The 15,207-nt window shown below is 45.9% G+C and overlaps 1 protein-coding gene across 10 annotated transcripts in view; it reads left to right on the forward strand.

Annotated features, from left to right (window-relative positions):
* The first annotated feature begins 1,734 nt into the window (after positions 1–1,734).
* Positions 1,735–15,207, forward strand: part of LOC109738707 (light-mediated development protein DET1) — a 31,437-nt gene continuing 17,964 nt past the window's right edge. For all 10 annotated transcript variants that reach the window (XR_005772724.3, XR_006672077.2, XR_005772725.3 and 7 more), the window contains exons 1-4: positions 1,735–1,964; positions 3,242–3,666; positions 3,789–4,017; positions 4,489–4,584. Coding sequence is in view for 6 of the 10 variants with exons in the window: in XM_040403847.3 (XP_040259781.1) it covers positions 1,884–1,964; positions 3,242–3,666; positions 3,789–4,017; positions 4,489–4,584 (831 nt within the window). In the remaining 4 variants the exon portion in view is untranslated. The remainder of the gene's footprint in view (positions 1,965–3,241; positions 3,667–3,788; positions 4,018–4,488; positions 4,585–15,207) is intronic.

A 15,207-nucleotide genomic window follows, 5' to 3' on the forward strand; every position in this document is an offset into this window, starting at 1 on the left:
ACGTCGCTGCCCTGCACCATCATGGCAACAGCCGGCTGCGTCGCTGTCGTCAGTGTTTGCAACGACGGCTGCAACACAACTCGACCTGCAGGCTGCTTGTGCTTGGAAGATGAGTCCAGGCGCCCCGCCGAGCCGCCGGTGGCCGGCACCGACTTGAGTACCGCGGGATGCGACGCTGCCGTATGAGCTGGTGACGACGGCTGCGATGCAAAATCAACCCGTGGCGTGGACTGTTCAAGACAACCACCTAACGTGGAGTTGGCTTTAAGATGGGCGGCAAGTTCCATGCCTCTCGGTGTCTGCGGTGAAGAGTTGAACGGAGTGACTGCAATAATCATAGGGCCGCCTCCCGGTGCACCACCAAGGCCAGGACTCGCGAGTTCCCGGCGCTGCACTTGAGGCACCTGAATGTGTGTCGCTGGGGCAGAACTAGAGGACGAATTGATGGATGGATTCCCGTTGTGTTCCGAGGTGTCCATCTCGTCGTCTTTCTCCTTCGAACACTACCATCGTCAGCATCATCACCCTTGCGTCTCCAAATAAACGGAACAAAGTCTGGATCTGGAGTGTATCCTGCTGGCTCCCTCCTGAACGTGAATGCGTAGCCCTTGAGCTTGACTAGCACATCCGTCGCGACAAAAGGCCCAACATCATCCTTGTCCTTTGCCAAAATCTGAGTGTTGGTCATAGCCACGAGAATACGGACAACTCCACGGCGTCGCAGGCTAATGAGATCGACATCCAAGGTCTTACCCATAAGAGTACCAACGGCCCATAAGCCTCAAAAATGGCACACCGTATGGGGAGCACCATCGACATGGAGCCAAATCTGCTGAAGTTCTATCTTATGTGGAACCTCCTGTGATCTCCGTGCGGTAACCGTCATCTGGGCATTAACTGATGGCACGTTCATCTGGATTCCATCCACCCTGTCCAAATCCTCAAAAGATGGGAAGCTAACAAGGTAAGCATCGGACCCATGCTGAATAGCCTCCCATTTCCATTGATCATGTACTGGGCATCTCCTAGCAATCTGGCTCTCGACAACGGTAGCCGGTACCATGAGGCCACTAACCTGAACACGGGCGATCGGTGTCTGTGTCGGCGCCAAGTGATCTTTCACCACACAATCTGGCAACTGTGCAAAATAAGTCTCCTCTGCACCAACTCCCGAAACAAAAGCATTGGGCTTGGGGAGTTTAAGAACCGGGCACTGCAATGTCGGGTGAGCTATTTTGTCACATATATAACAGTAATGTTGCACAGTGCAGTCTTTTACTGCATGCGTATCGACTTGATTGACAAGGATGAATCTCCCGGGCCTCGTCACAAGGCCCCTTTGCCATCCTGGCAAAATGTGCAGAGCTGTATCCACTATCGGCTGCCACTCGGATCTTTTGAGCTGCCTAATGCTTAGCTGTAGCCCAAGGTATTTGCACGGAAAGGTGTCAATCTTTCATGGCAGTGCAGACTTGACAAGCTCCTCATCCTCGCTCTCGGCCCTAATCATGATTGCCGCAGATTTGATATAATTGACTTTGAGCCCTGATGCCACACCGAAGATGGTGAGAATTTCCTTGACGAACATGAGATCAGACCATGTTGGTTTTATGAAGAGCACCACATCATCAGCATACAAGGACAGGCGCTGCATAGGGCTACATCCATTGATGCCCCAAGCTAAATGGCAAATATACAACCCCCATCCTCCTTTTAAAGGAGTATAAATAAATACTGATCATCAGAAGCAAAAATCCCCTTCCCACCCTCGCACCTCCACACCAGCGGAAAAAAGTAATAATCCCCACCGCCCAACCCCAACCCCCACCCTCCCCGGCGCGTGCGATGCTTCGGCGCCGCCGGCGGCCACGGGTGGTGCAGTGATGGTGGGCTTCTTCCGCAGCGGCAACCTTGCCTCCAGGGTGTTCGACCGCCAGTTCCTCTCTCCGCGCCCCGGCGCAACCGTACGCTTCTTCCTCCTTCCTCCCGCCTTGCTAACCCTCAGAATCGGTGATAGGCGTAGTGCTCTTGCGACTGTGGGCACGCGGAGGGCGGTCGAATGCGCGGGCAGAGGGTGGTGTCCCTGTGGTTGCCGTTGCTACACGTGATTAGCCTTTGTGGCCTGTGGGGGGTTTTGGGGTGGGGTGAGGCCCCATTTTTGGGGTTGTACTGTTGACTAAGATATTTGCCAGACATATCTAGAGTCTAGAGCTAATGACACTCCTGGTATTAAGCCATACATGGTAAAATATTATGCGACAATGTCAGCCTTGTGAATAACTAGTACTCCCTCCATCTCTAAATATAAGCCCTTTTAGAGATTTCAATAAGGACTAGTACATACGGATGTATATAGACATATTTTAGAATGTAGATTCACTCATTTTGCTCCGTATGTAGTCCATATTGGAATCTCTAAAAGGCCTTATATTTAGGAACGGAGGAGTAGCTCATAAGCAGTGAAATGTCACAAAAAAAAAGAGAGGTCAAATGAAGTAGGTAATGGTCGGAGTGAACTGACAACATTGCACCTATCACCTTAACAATTTTAGGATAATTTGTACAACAGGGCGATGCAAGATTATCTTATCCCTATGACTTAGACAATTATCTATGTCAAGTAGTTTAGTTAACTAGTTTATGGTTCAGAAAACAAAACAATGGTGTAGGATGTCAAGCTTGAAACTGAGTGTGAGGAATAATGCAGCAAAATCCTTGGGACTTCTGAATGTAGATTTTTTTTTTGGTGAGTTGTTATGTAGTGCAGAACACCTATCAAGCATGAGCAAACAAGTAAACAATTGGCTAGTGTGTGAGATTGAAAATAAAAATGCACGCAACATTGATGAATTTGTTATTGCCTGTGTCCATAATCTAGGATAGATGAAACATGCACAAAATCTGCACACTTGATGCTGTGGCAATACTTTTAGATAAAGATATTCATTACCCAAGATGGGGAGTGTAACTGTCAAAAGTTAAAGTTCAAGAATGTAGGCTCATATCTTTCTTTTAGGTAGACATAATTCACTCTTGTTGCTGTATATTTTTTGATGACCAATGTGTGTTGTCTTCCTGTAATAACTATTGGAACTCACATGCTTTGGTGTTCTAGCATGCTCTTTATATTGAGTCTTGGTTATGAACTTGTGATGGGAGCAAATTTCTGCAACCTTTTTATTATGCAACTTAAAAAGATCTAAGTGTTTTTTCTTCTCCTTCCCTTTTCCATTGTTGACAGGTTAATACTGTCAGACAATTCTATGAGAATTTGGTTCCAAGTTACACTATATACGACATAGATTGCCCAGATTATTCGTTTCGCAAGTTCACTGATGATGGCAAGTATCTTGTGGCCTTTAGTCGAAACCACCAAGATTTGATTGTGTACCGTCCCATCTGGCTAACGTTTTCATGCCATGAAGAATGTGATTCTCATGACCTTCCGGCCAATGCAGAGAGATTTGACAGTTTCTTTAAGCAGCTCTACTCAATCTCACTTGCATCCAGCAATGAGTACATTTGTAAGGACTTTTTCCTTTACATGGAGTGCCATCAATATGGCTTATTTGCAACGTCAACTGCACAAAGTAATGACTCAAGTGCCACTGACGGTGCAATTCACGGGGTACCATCAATTGAGAAAATAACTTTCTATCTTGTGAGGTACAGTTATCTATTTGTCCTGATTTAGGAAGAATGCAGCTTTTAACTCAAACTAAAATATATTCTGTAACCATGCTTTCCTACATTTGGGTGGATTAGCACATCTGCATTTTTGTTATTAGGCTAGAAGATGGTGCAATACTAGACGAGAAAGCTTTCTGCAATGATTTTATCAATTTGGCTCATAGTATTGGTGCTTACTTGTATGAGGATCTGGTTTGCATTGTCTCTCTACGATATCAAACAATACATGTCCTACAAATCCGAGATTCAGGCAGCCTTGTTGAGGTACGGAGAATTGGTGCATTTTGCCGGGAAGATGACGAACTATTTCTTTATTCACATGGCCAGGTACATGCAAATATTTGTATTTTTTCAAGATTGCTGGGTCTGCAGTCTGTACATGGGTTGCATTCATTTTCACATACTTGTTTCTTCCGGTTCGCAGCATCTACCTATTAGCCTGTTTTGACGTACCTTTGTTAACATGTTCTCAGTTATACAATCACTTTTGGAACATGTGCAACATACCACATGGTTTAGCGAGACATATAATTTTAGTTTATCTGGCAATATCATTATAAATCTCTGGTTTACTATCGAATTTCAAATTATTGTTTGATATTCTTTCGTTCATCCTCTCTAATTGTTGTCTGAAAATAGTCTTGTTTTACCCACATCACTTCTATACAGCAAATAGCCTTTGGAGGCTGTAGCAAACCTTCATGTCTGCAACCTGTCATCCTTGAACAAGACTAATTGGAAATTGTCTGGTATTGAACTTGTGAACTACGAAATTCATAATGGAGTTTATGCTTGCAGGCTGCACAGGGGAATTCTTTTCTTCCTGGCATCAAGCAACGGTTGCTATCATATATTTTCCGGAAGACTTGGAATGAGGAACCTGATCAGGCTTTGGTTAGCTACTTAGCTATCTTACACATTCATTTGCTATGTGATCTTGATCTGTGCTTTGCATTCTTACTCGCTTAGTTGTTCCCAGGTTGATCTCAATATTTTGAATCCTCACGTCTGTTAGGAATATGCAACTTGTATTCTCACGGGGCCATAGGCCGGTATATATACATGTACAGGTGTAGGAAATATTCAGGAAACCCCTTATATAATGGGGTAAATATAAAAGACTACATGGCTATATGTATAGTACTCTTAACACCCTCCCTCAAACTCATGGTGGATGAACAACACTGAGTTTGGAGAAATAGAAGCCATGCTGCACTCTAGTCCAGGCCTTCGTAAATAAATCCGCCAACTGTAACTCGGAAGGCACATACTGAAGAGCAATAACCTGATGCTGCACACCAACGCGCACATAGAAAGCATCAACACCAATATGCTTGGTGAGCTCATGCTTCACAGGGTCATGTGCAATGCTAATAGCACCTGTACTATCAGACAATAGCAGAGTCGGTGTAGTGACAGAAACACCAAAGTCCTGAAGTAACCACCGTAACCAAGTCACCTCTGCAGTCAAAAGAGCCATAGCTCGCAACTCAACCTCTGCACTCGAATGGGCAACTGCAGTCTGTTTCTTCGTCTTCCAGGCAATGAGAGAACCACCAAGAAAAACACGGTAAGCAGAACGTGAACGGCGATTTGAGGGATCACTAGTCCAGGTAGCATCTGAATAGGCCTCAAGCTGTAAGGAATTGGAGCGAGGAAAGAACAAACGATGAGAGATCGTGCCCCGAAGATATCGGAGAACACGAAGGAGGTGACTATAGTGAATCAAAGTGGGAGCAAGAGACAAACTGACTCAGAATATGGACCAGATAAGAGATATTTGGATGAGCGACAACTAGATAGACAAGACTCCCAACAAGATGATGGTAACGCGTCGGATCAGACTAGGGGTCACCATCAGTATCATGGAGGTGGACATTGAGCTCCATGAGAGTCTCAACAATGTGCTCATCAGTAAGAGCAGCATGAGTAAGAAGATCCTGGATATACTTCTCCTGGGAAATAAAAAAGCCATCTGAGGTAGAAGAGACCTCTATCCCAAGAAAATAGCGAAGAGGGCCAAGATCTGACATAAGAAACTGCTCACTAAGACGAGCCTTCACAAAGACAATATACTGGCAGTGATAATCATGTCATCAACATAGAGAAGAAGAGTCCGACCAAGAGTAGAAAGATGGACAAACAGCGCTGGGTCATGAGCACTCGCTGAAAAACCAGCGGAGGTCACCACAGAGGCAAAACGCTCAAACCAAGCGCGAGGGGTTTGCTTAAGGCCATAGAGAGCGACGAAGACGGCATACCATGCCATCAGGAACAAAATACCCAGGTGGGGGCTGCATGTAAGCCGCTTCACGCAGCTCACCATTAAGAAAGGCATTCTTAACATCAAGCTGAGACACAAACTCACCCGCAAAAAAAAAGCTGAGACACAAACCAATGGCGAACAAAGGCCATGGCAATAAGTGTGCGAACAGTGGTCATATGGGCCACAAGAGCAAAAATCTCATCGTAATCACGACCATGCTCTTGCTGAAAGCCACAAGCCACTAGACGAGCTTTGTAACGCTCAAGAGAACCATCAGAGCGAGTCTTAACCTTGTAGACCCACTTACAAGTGATGGGGCGAACACCGGGAGGAAGAGAAACAAGATCCCACATGTCGGTGCGCTCAAGAGCAGCAAGCTCCTTTGCCATCGCAAACTGCCATTCGGGATGAACAACAGCTTGATGATAAGAAGTCGGCTCAAGAACAACAACACCAGCGCGTGGAAAACCAAGGCGATCAACAGGCAAAAGCGGGCAAGGATGCAACCCATAAGTAGGCTGAGACAAGGAAGGTGGCACATCAGTAGACGCATCCGCATTATGCAGATGACGAGTATAATACTGCGTTGACGAGTATAATATTGTGGAAAAGATGGAAGAATACCAGGAGGATTCACCAAGAGAGGCGAAGGTGCAGAATCCTATGACAAGCGAGGTGGGGAAACCATGGGAGATGGTGGCACCGGATCTGCAACAGTCGGAGAAGCGGGGGTAGTAGGACGGATGGGCAAGGGCTTAACTGGAGTGATAAGCGTGTCAGGGAAAGTGAGGAAAGATATATCCTCTACTAAAAAGGCTGAGGAAGATGGACGCGGGTAGATGGGACGAGACTCATCAAATTTCACATCCTGAGAAATACGCATCCAACGACCGACAGGATCCCAACAATGATAGCCCTTATGCTCATCGCTATAACCTAAGAAGACACACTCAACAAACTGAGTAGACAGTTTGGTGCGTTCACGAGGGGCGGGAAGAACATAGCAAACACAACCAAACAAACAAAGCGCCGAGTAAACAGGAGAACGACCAAAGAGACGTTCGGAAGGGACGCCACCCTACAGAGTAGTGGACGGCTGAAGGTTGATGAGATAGGTGGAAGTGGAGACAGCCTCAGCCCAAAAGTGAGGCGGAAGAGAGGCGGCGCTCATCATCACACGGGCCGTCTCAAGAAGGTGACGATGCTTGCGCTCAACCACACCATTCCGAGCATGAGCACTAGGACAAGAAAACTGAGCAAGAGTACCCTGCTCTGCAGGAATTGCACGCAACATCTTGGAGATATACTCTCCAGCAGAGTCAACACGAAGAACATGAATAGGCATAGAGAATTGAGTGTGAACCATGGCAGCAAAACGCTTATAGATAGATAAGACCTCACTGTGAGAAGGCATGAAATATATCCAGGTGTGGCGAGAGAAATCATCTATAAAGATAATATAGTAGCGATGACCCCCCTTTCGAGGCAAAGGGAGCTGGACCCTAGACATCAGAGTGAACAAGGTCGAAAGGACGCTGAGATATAGTGTCGCTATGACGATAAGGTAACCGGACCTGTTTACCAAGACAACCCTGGTAGTCTAAAGACACACCGTTGGAGATGGGTCCAAGAAGACCATGTCGAACTAAAGATGAGAGACGAGAGCCACACAAGTGACCAAGGCGATGATGCCACTGTTGAAAAGAGCTGGTAGACAAGGCAACAGAGGCGGAAAGATTGGCAGCGGTGGCAGTGGAGGGAACGTGAGGCCAGTCAAGCTCCCAAAGACCCTGGGAGTCACGGTGTCGAGGGCCAGCACCAAGGAGAGCACCAGTGTGACGGTCCAGAACGGAACAAGAGTCAAAGTCGAGAATGGCCCTATAACCAGAGTCAACAATCTGACCACCAAAAAGGAGCTGCATGGTAAGTCGAGGAACATGAGCAACATCAGGAACATGAAAAGATGAAGTGCTAAGAACGCCTTAGCTAGTAAGCGGGAGAGAAGTACCATCGGCAGTAATAACATGAACAAGAGTCGAGAGATCGAATGGATGACAAGGTGGATGAATCATGAGTCACACGGAGATGTACCTGCATGTGTAGAAGGTGGTCTCACAATGCCAGAAGAGTCTGTAGCAGAACCAACAGAACCTGTCGATGGAGAACGGAAGATGCAGGTAGCAGGCAACGAAGTCATGTAATCTCCTGCTCAGTCAAGAGCTCAACTGAAGAGGTCGGCGTAGATGCACTCGATAATATAGAGCCGGAGGTAGCCAGCAGGTCGCGAAGTCACGCAATCTCCTGCTCAGTGAAGTACACATCCGGATTAGGCGACGTAGTAGCACCGGGAAAGGAGCGGCCACCACCACCTCTGGAAGTGGCGGTGTAGCATGACCAGTAGTGTCCGCAAACGCTGATGAAGGAGATGAGGCCGTATGCAGACAAGCACCAAGTGCTAAGGGAAGACGCGTGTGCAAGGTGTAGTCCATGGAGCCATATACACCAGCACTGTCGGGGAAAGTCGCGAGAGGAGTCGATGTAAAGCGACAAGCACTGGTGGAAGTCGCGAGAGGAGTCGGTGTAGAACGACAATCACAATGTGAGGAGGTCGAGAGAGGAGTCACTGAAGAGCGACCAACATAACCTGTAGAAGACGCCAAAGGGGTCGACGTCACAGGTGGACGAGCATCAAGCACCGAGGAACGGCGCATGTGCGAGACGGAAGTCGTGAAGGGAACACCGTCAGGAGACGGGCAGCAAGTGATGAGGAACACTAGATGAGAAGAAAGAAAACACATGCCAAATCTGTTTGGCTACTTCTAGATGCTTCCACTCTAGTGTAGTATTTCTTTCCTTTTCTTTTCTATCCTACCTACTGTTTTCTAGAGTCTTCTAGTTGTGAGTAGCTATGAGTAGAATGGTGAAACTTACATAATGTTTTCTAGAGTATTCCAGCTATAAGTAGAAGTATGTGAAGGCTTCCCAAAGCCCTATAAATAGAGGTCCTCGCCTCTACTTTGGAGGCAGACTATGTACCCCTACCTATAATAGAACTTGTTGTTCTTATCTAAGATCTTGGAGTAGATCTTGTGCCCTAGGAGTTCTGGATTGAACTCTTGCTGCCCTATCAACCTACATTCGCCTCTAGAGCGATATCTAGCGCAGCATGTTGAAGCTGTTCCTTCAACACTTGTGCTGTACACATTGTAGCAGCAAGGTGGAGTTGCTCCTCCACAAACTTTGTGCTGCTTCAGGTGGTATCAGAGCCTCGTTGACCCATACTAGTTCTTGCTGTCCTCTTCGAGAGTAAGTTGCAGCAAGCAATGGAGCAATTGGAGAAGAGGATGGATGCTGCTGAACAACAAATCAAAGAGCTGCGTGAAGATCTTAATAGGAGATTTGACCAGCTGGTTGAGATGATAAGAAAGGCTGTTCCCCCTGCTACCAATGAAGGAGATTCATCTAAAGAAGAGGAAGATGTTCATCAAGGAAGAAGGAGAGGTAATCTTGGAGCAAGACCGCCATGACAACATGTTGTTCAACGTGCTTCAAGAAGGCCAATTTATGTTGAGGCTTCTGAAGGTGAAGAATATGATGATGCCCTTGAAGAGCCAAATCTCTACGCATATCGGAGAGCACCCAACCCTACATATGCAAGAGATACATACAAGGTGAAAGCTGAGATCCCAAGTTTTAATGGAAATGTTGACATTGAAGGGTGCCTGGATTGGTTATATGAAGTGGAGACTTTCTTTGAGGTCATGGAGGTTCCGGAAGATCGTAGAGTTCCTTTGGTCGCATACAAACTGAAAGGAGGAGCCGGTGCATGGTGGCATCGCGTTCAAGAGGAGCGCAGGCTCAGAGGAGAACCTCGTGTTAGAACTTGGCGACAAATGAAAGGCCTCTTGAAAGGGAGATTTTTGCCCGCTGATTATGACCAGATCCTATTTATCCAATTTCAAAATTGTGCTCAAGGAAATAGGACTGTTTCAGATTACACGGAGGAGTTTCTAAGGCTACAAGTGAGGTGCAACCTTGCTGAAACTGAAGAGCAACAAGTTGCAAGGTACATCAATGGTCTCAATGATGCTATTCAAGATCGATTGATGATGCAACAAATCTGGTCCGTTGATCAAGCACAAGCTCTAGCCTTAAAGGCCGAGAGGTTTGTGAGGATGAGAAAGACAACTAAGGCTCCATATCCTCCATATCCTCATACCGAAGGCTCATCTAGGAGCCAACCTAATAGAGTGGAAGAAAAGACCACTCCACCAAAGACAAAACAGCCCATCCCGAAGCAAACTAGAGGCAAGGGTAAGGCAAATGAAGGCCCAAAGTGCTATAAATGTGGTAAAGAGGGACACATATCCAACGGCTGCCCACTAAGGAAATTCGTTAACACGACTATCCATGATGGTGAAAGCGATGAGGAAGAATACGAATCTGAAGATGTAGACGGACAAGAGGTTTGTCAAGAAGAAGGTGAAGAGGTGGTATGTGTGATCCAGCGTGTCTTATGTTCCACACCACAACTCGATGACACACAACGGAAGAAAATATTTGAGAGCAAATGCACGGTGAATGGCAAGGTATGCAAACTAGTGATTGATAGTTGCAGCTGCGAGAATCTTATCTCCCAGAAGTTGGTGGACCATTTAAAGCTTGAAACCCATGATCATCCAAATCCCTACACTATTGGATGGATCAAGAAAGGAGTGAATATGAGGATCACCAAACAATGCAACCTGCCACTTTCTTTGGGTAAGCATTATCGCTCAAATGTGTTGTGTGATGTGGTTGACATGGATGCCAGCCATGTTCTTCTTGGGAGGCCTTGGCAATTTGATGTGGATATTACACACAAGGGCAAGGAAAATTCTTACTCTTTCATTTGGAACAAGAGAAGGATCATTATCTTACCAAACAAACCCGAAGGTAATACCTCTAAGGAGGAGGGGAAAACTATGTTAACTATCTCCCATACCTCTCATGAGTTTATGGAAGATTTGAAGGAGGCAGATTTGTGTACTGCACTTGTTGTAAAGGGAGAAGAGCACCTGACTGTTGAAATTCCAGCAAAGGTACGTGGTTTATTGGCAGAATTTCAGAACATACTTGGGGAGCCACATGGCTTGCCACCGATGAGAGGAATTCAACATAGAATTGACTTAATTCCGGGAGCAAGTCTTCCTAATCTTCCACACTATCGAATGAGCCCAAAGGAGCATGGTATATTGAAGGAGAAAGTGGAGGAATTGTTGCAAAAGGGGCACATTCGAGAAAGTATTAGCCCATGTGCTGTACCAGCCCTACTCGCGCCAAAGAAAGATGGATCTTGGCGCATGTGTACGGACAGTAGAGCCGTTAACAAGATCACCGTAAGGTATAGATTCCCTATTCCCCGTCTGGATGATATGTTGGATCAGCTTAGTGGAGCAAGAGTGTTCACAAAGCTAGATTTAAGAAGTGGATATCATCAAATCCGTATAAGACCCGGGGATGAATGGAAGACCGCCTTCAAGACAAAGGAAGGGTTGTTTGAATGGCTAGTCATGCCATTTGGACTCTCAAATGCACCAAGTACCTTTATGCACTTAATGAATCAAGTCCTTAGACCCTTCTTATCCCACTTTGTTGTGGTCTATTTCGATGACATCTTGATCTATAGCAAGGATGAGGATGAACACTTTGATCACATTCGGAAGGTGCTAGAAGTACTAAGGGAAAATGAGCTCTACGTCAACTTGAAGAAATGTGTTTTCCTGCAAACACAACTTCTTTTCCTAGGATTTGTCATAACATGTGATGGCATTCGTGTTGATGATTCTAAGGTTGAAGCAATCCAAGAATGGCCAACTCCTAAGACCATTTCTGAGGTAAGAAGCTTTCATGGCCTTGCAACTTTCTATAGGCGATTTGTTACGAATTTCAGCACTATCATGGCACCAATTATCGAGTGTTTGAAGAAAGGAAAGTTCCAATGGGCAGAAGCAGCTGAAGCTAGCTTCAATGAGATTAAACAAAAGCTATCACAAGCTCCTGTCTTGGTACTACCTGATTTCAACAAGACTTTTGAGTTGGAGTGTGATGCAAGTGGAGTAGGCATTGGAGCTGTCCTATCTCAAGAAAGGAAGCCCATTGCTTTCTTTAGTGAGAAGTTAAGTGAAGCTAGACAGAAATGGAGTACCTATCAGCAAGAATTATACGCCGTTTTCAGAGCGTTGAAAACTTGGGAAGTCTATTTGCTGCCTAAAGAGTTCATTGTTTATAGTGACCATCAATCCTTGAAGCATTTTAGAAATCAAAAGCATGTTGACCGCATGCTAGCAAGATGGGCAGCATATCTTGAGAGGTTTAACTATCTCATCGTGCATAAATCTGGAATAACTAACAGAGTGGCCGATGCTTTGAGTCGTCGTGCATGCCTCTTGACTTCTTTTGAAGCTGAACTTCCGGGCATGGGTCAAATAAAGGAGTTGTATGAGGGTGACGAAGACTTTGGCCATGTTTGGGTAAAGCACGCAAGGGGTTAACCATTAGGTGATGACTATTTGATGCAAGATGGATATCTCTTCAAAAATGATCGTTTGTGCATTCCAAGAAGTTCTCTACGTGACAAGCTGGTTAGAGAGCTCCATTCAAGTGATCTTAGTGGCCATGTTGGACGGGACAAGACTATCGCTAACCTGGAAGCTCGCTACTTTTGGCCACAACTAAAGAGAGATGCTGGAAAGTTCGTTCAACGGTGCCCTGTATGTCAGACCTGCAAAGGCCAAGTCCAGAACACAGGGTTATACATGCCTTTGCCTGTTCCTGTTGCTCCATGGGAGGACATTTCTATGGACTTCGTCTTGGGCTTGCCAAGAACAAGATGAGGAAGTGATGCTGTATTTGTGGTCGTGGATAGATTCTCTAAGATGGCTCATTTCATCCCATGCCGCAAGACAACGGATGCTCATCATGTGGCAAACCTATTCTTTCGAAAAGTGGTCAGACTTCATGGAGTTCCAAGGTCCATTGTCTCAGACCGTGATAGCAAGTTTCTTGCTGCATTTTGGCTCACTTTGTGGAAGCAATTCAACACTGAATTGAAATTTTCTAGCACTGCTCATCCACAAACAGATGGACAAACGGAAGTGGTGAACAAGTTTTTGGGTAATCTGATCCGTTGCATTTGTGGAGAAAGAAAGGGGCAATGGGATTTGGCTTTATCTCTTGCAGAGTTCTCCTACAATAACTCCAAGCATAGATCGACAGGAAGGAGCCCTTTTTCCATTGTCTACACTAAAGTTCCAACACATGTGGTGGACCTGGTGAAGCTGCCATCAAGGGGAAACTCAAAATCAGCATTGTCCTTTGCTGATAATTACACCGAGTTATTTGAAGAGATTCGCGGCGCTTTGGAAGCACAAAATCAGAAATATAAACAACTTGCTGATTGCAAAAAGAGGCCAAAATCATTCCAAGTCGGTGATAAGGTGATGGTCTACCTCCGGAAAGAGAGGCTGCCTTTAGGTGTTAAAGGGAAACTTAGGCAGCGAAGGTATGGGCCCTTCTCTATCATGAGGAAGATAAATGATAATGCTTATGTGATAGATCTTCCAAGTGACATGGGTATCTCCAACACTTTCAATGTTGCGGACTTGACTCTCTACCATCCAGAAGAAGCGCTCTATGAAGATAACTCGAGGGCGAGTTCCAAACAACCAGGGGAGAATGATGAGGAACACTAGATGAGAAGAAAGAAAACACATGCCAGATCTGTTTGGCTACTTCTAGATGCTTCCACTCTAGTGTAGTATTTCTTTCCTTTTCTTTTCTATCCTACCTACTGTTTTCTAGAGTCTTCTAGTTGTGAGTAGCTATGAGTAGAATGGTGAAACTTACATAATGTTTTCTAGAGTATTCCAGTTATAAGTAGAAGTATGTGAAGGCTTCCCAAAGCCCTATAAATAGAGGTCCTCGCCTCTACTTTGGAGGCAGACTATGTACCCCTACCTATAATAGAACTTGTTGTTCTTATCTAAGATCTTGGAGTAGATCTTGTGCCCTAGGAGTTCTGGATTGAACTCTTGATGCCCTATCAACCTACATTCGCCTCTAGAGCGATATCTAGCGCAGCACGTTGAAGCTGTTCCTTCAACACTTGTGCTGTACACATTGTAGCAGCAAGGTGGAGTTGCTCCTCCACAAACTTTGTGCTGCTTCAGCAAGGGACATGCGTACCCAAGGAAAACATCTCTCTCTCTCTCTCTCTCTCTCTCTCTCTCTCTCTCTTTACTCGCGAAGACCCAACAGCCGAGCTAAGACAGCCGGGTCAGCAGGCAGCTGCGGAGCAGAGCAGATCACAGCGGCACAGGAGGCTTTGGCAGAATTTGTCTGGGCAAGTGCACGAGCGTGAACACATGTCACACCCTTCACGGGTGGTGCAGAAGCAGCAGGTGAGCAAAGCACAAGTCATGTGCAGGCACACTCCACGGGCAGATGGGCGTCACGGAATCAGGCCAGGCTTCGAGCAGAACACGCGCGCCCGGATGAAGCTCTCGCGTGGGAGCAACGACGTGGCGCGTGGAGGCCTTCGGGCGTAGATGTGCGGGGTGGGGCGGCGCGTGATGAGGTGGCCTGGCGTAGTCTGCAGCGGATCGGGAGGAGAGGAAACACAGCGGCAGCTGTTCAGAGAAGAAGCGGCGGCACACGACGGGATCGAGCATGAGTTGCGGCGTGCGAAAAAAAACCCTAGGGCTCTAATACCATGTTAGGAATATGCATCTTGTATTCCCACGGGGCTATAGGCCAGTATATATACATGTACATGTGTAGGAAATACTAGCAAATATTCCTGTGCACAACGGGAAAAAAATAACAACATCACAGCCCATCACCACACACATAATCTGCTTCATCCACTTGAAGAAGGTAATCCATTTGTCTCGTAGGGATCCTCATCTCCGCCGTCACGGACGTAGGCCGTTCACCTTGTCATAACACGTCTTGACGTGGTCAAGGCGATGGATTCGGTCACCGCATTGCCATTGAACCACACCAGTATAGGAGAACATTTATAACTTAAAAAAGTAATCTTGTCGAGCTAGACGTGAGGGCTGCCTTCCACAAATTGCTTCCTGATGTTCGTGCACTGTTACATAATGAAAATTTTCTCTCAACCAATATTTGTGTTAATTCGGTAAAATTTGTATAACATCAACCTTCAAATTTGGAGTATAGTAGATGAAACACAATTATTTCCAACA

Source organism: Aegilops tauschii, chromosome 3 (assembly GCF_002575655.3).
Source record: "Aegilops tauschii subsp. strangulata cultivar AL8/78 chromosome 3, Aet v6.0, whole genome shotgun sequence".
NCBI classification, from domain to species: Eukaryota; Viridiplantae; Streptophyta; class Magnoliopsida; order Poales; family Poaceae; genus Aegilops; species Aegilops tauschii.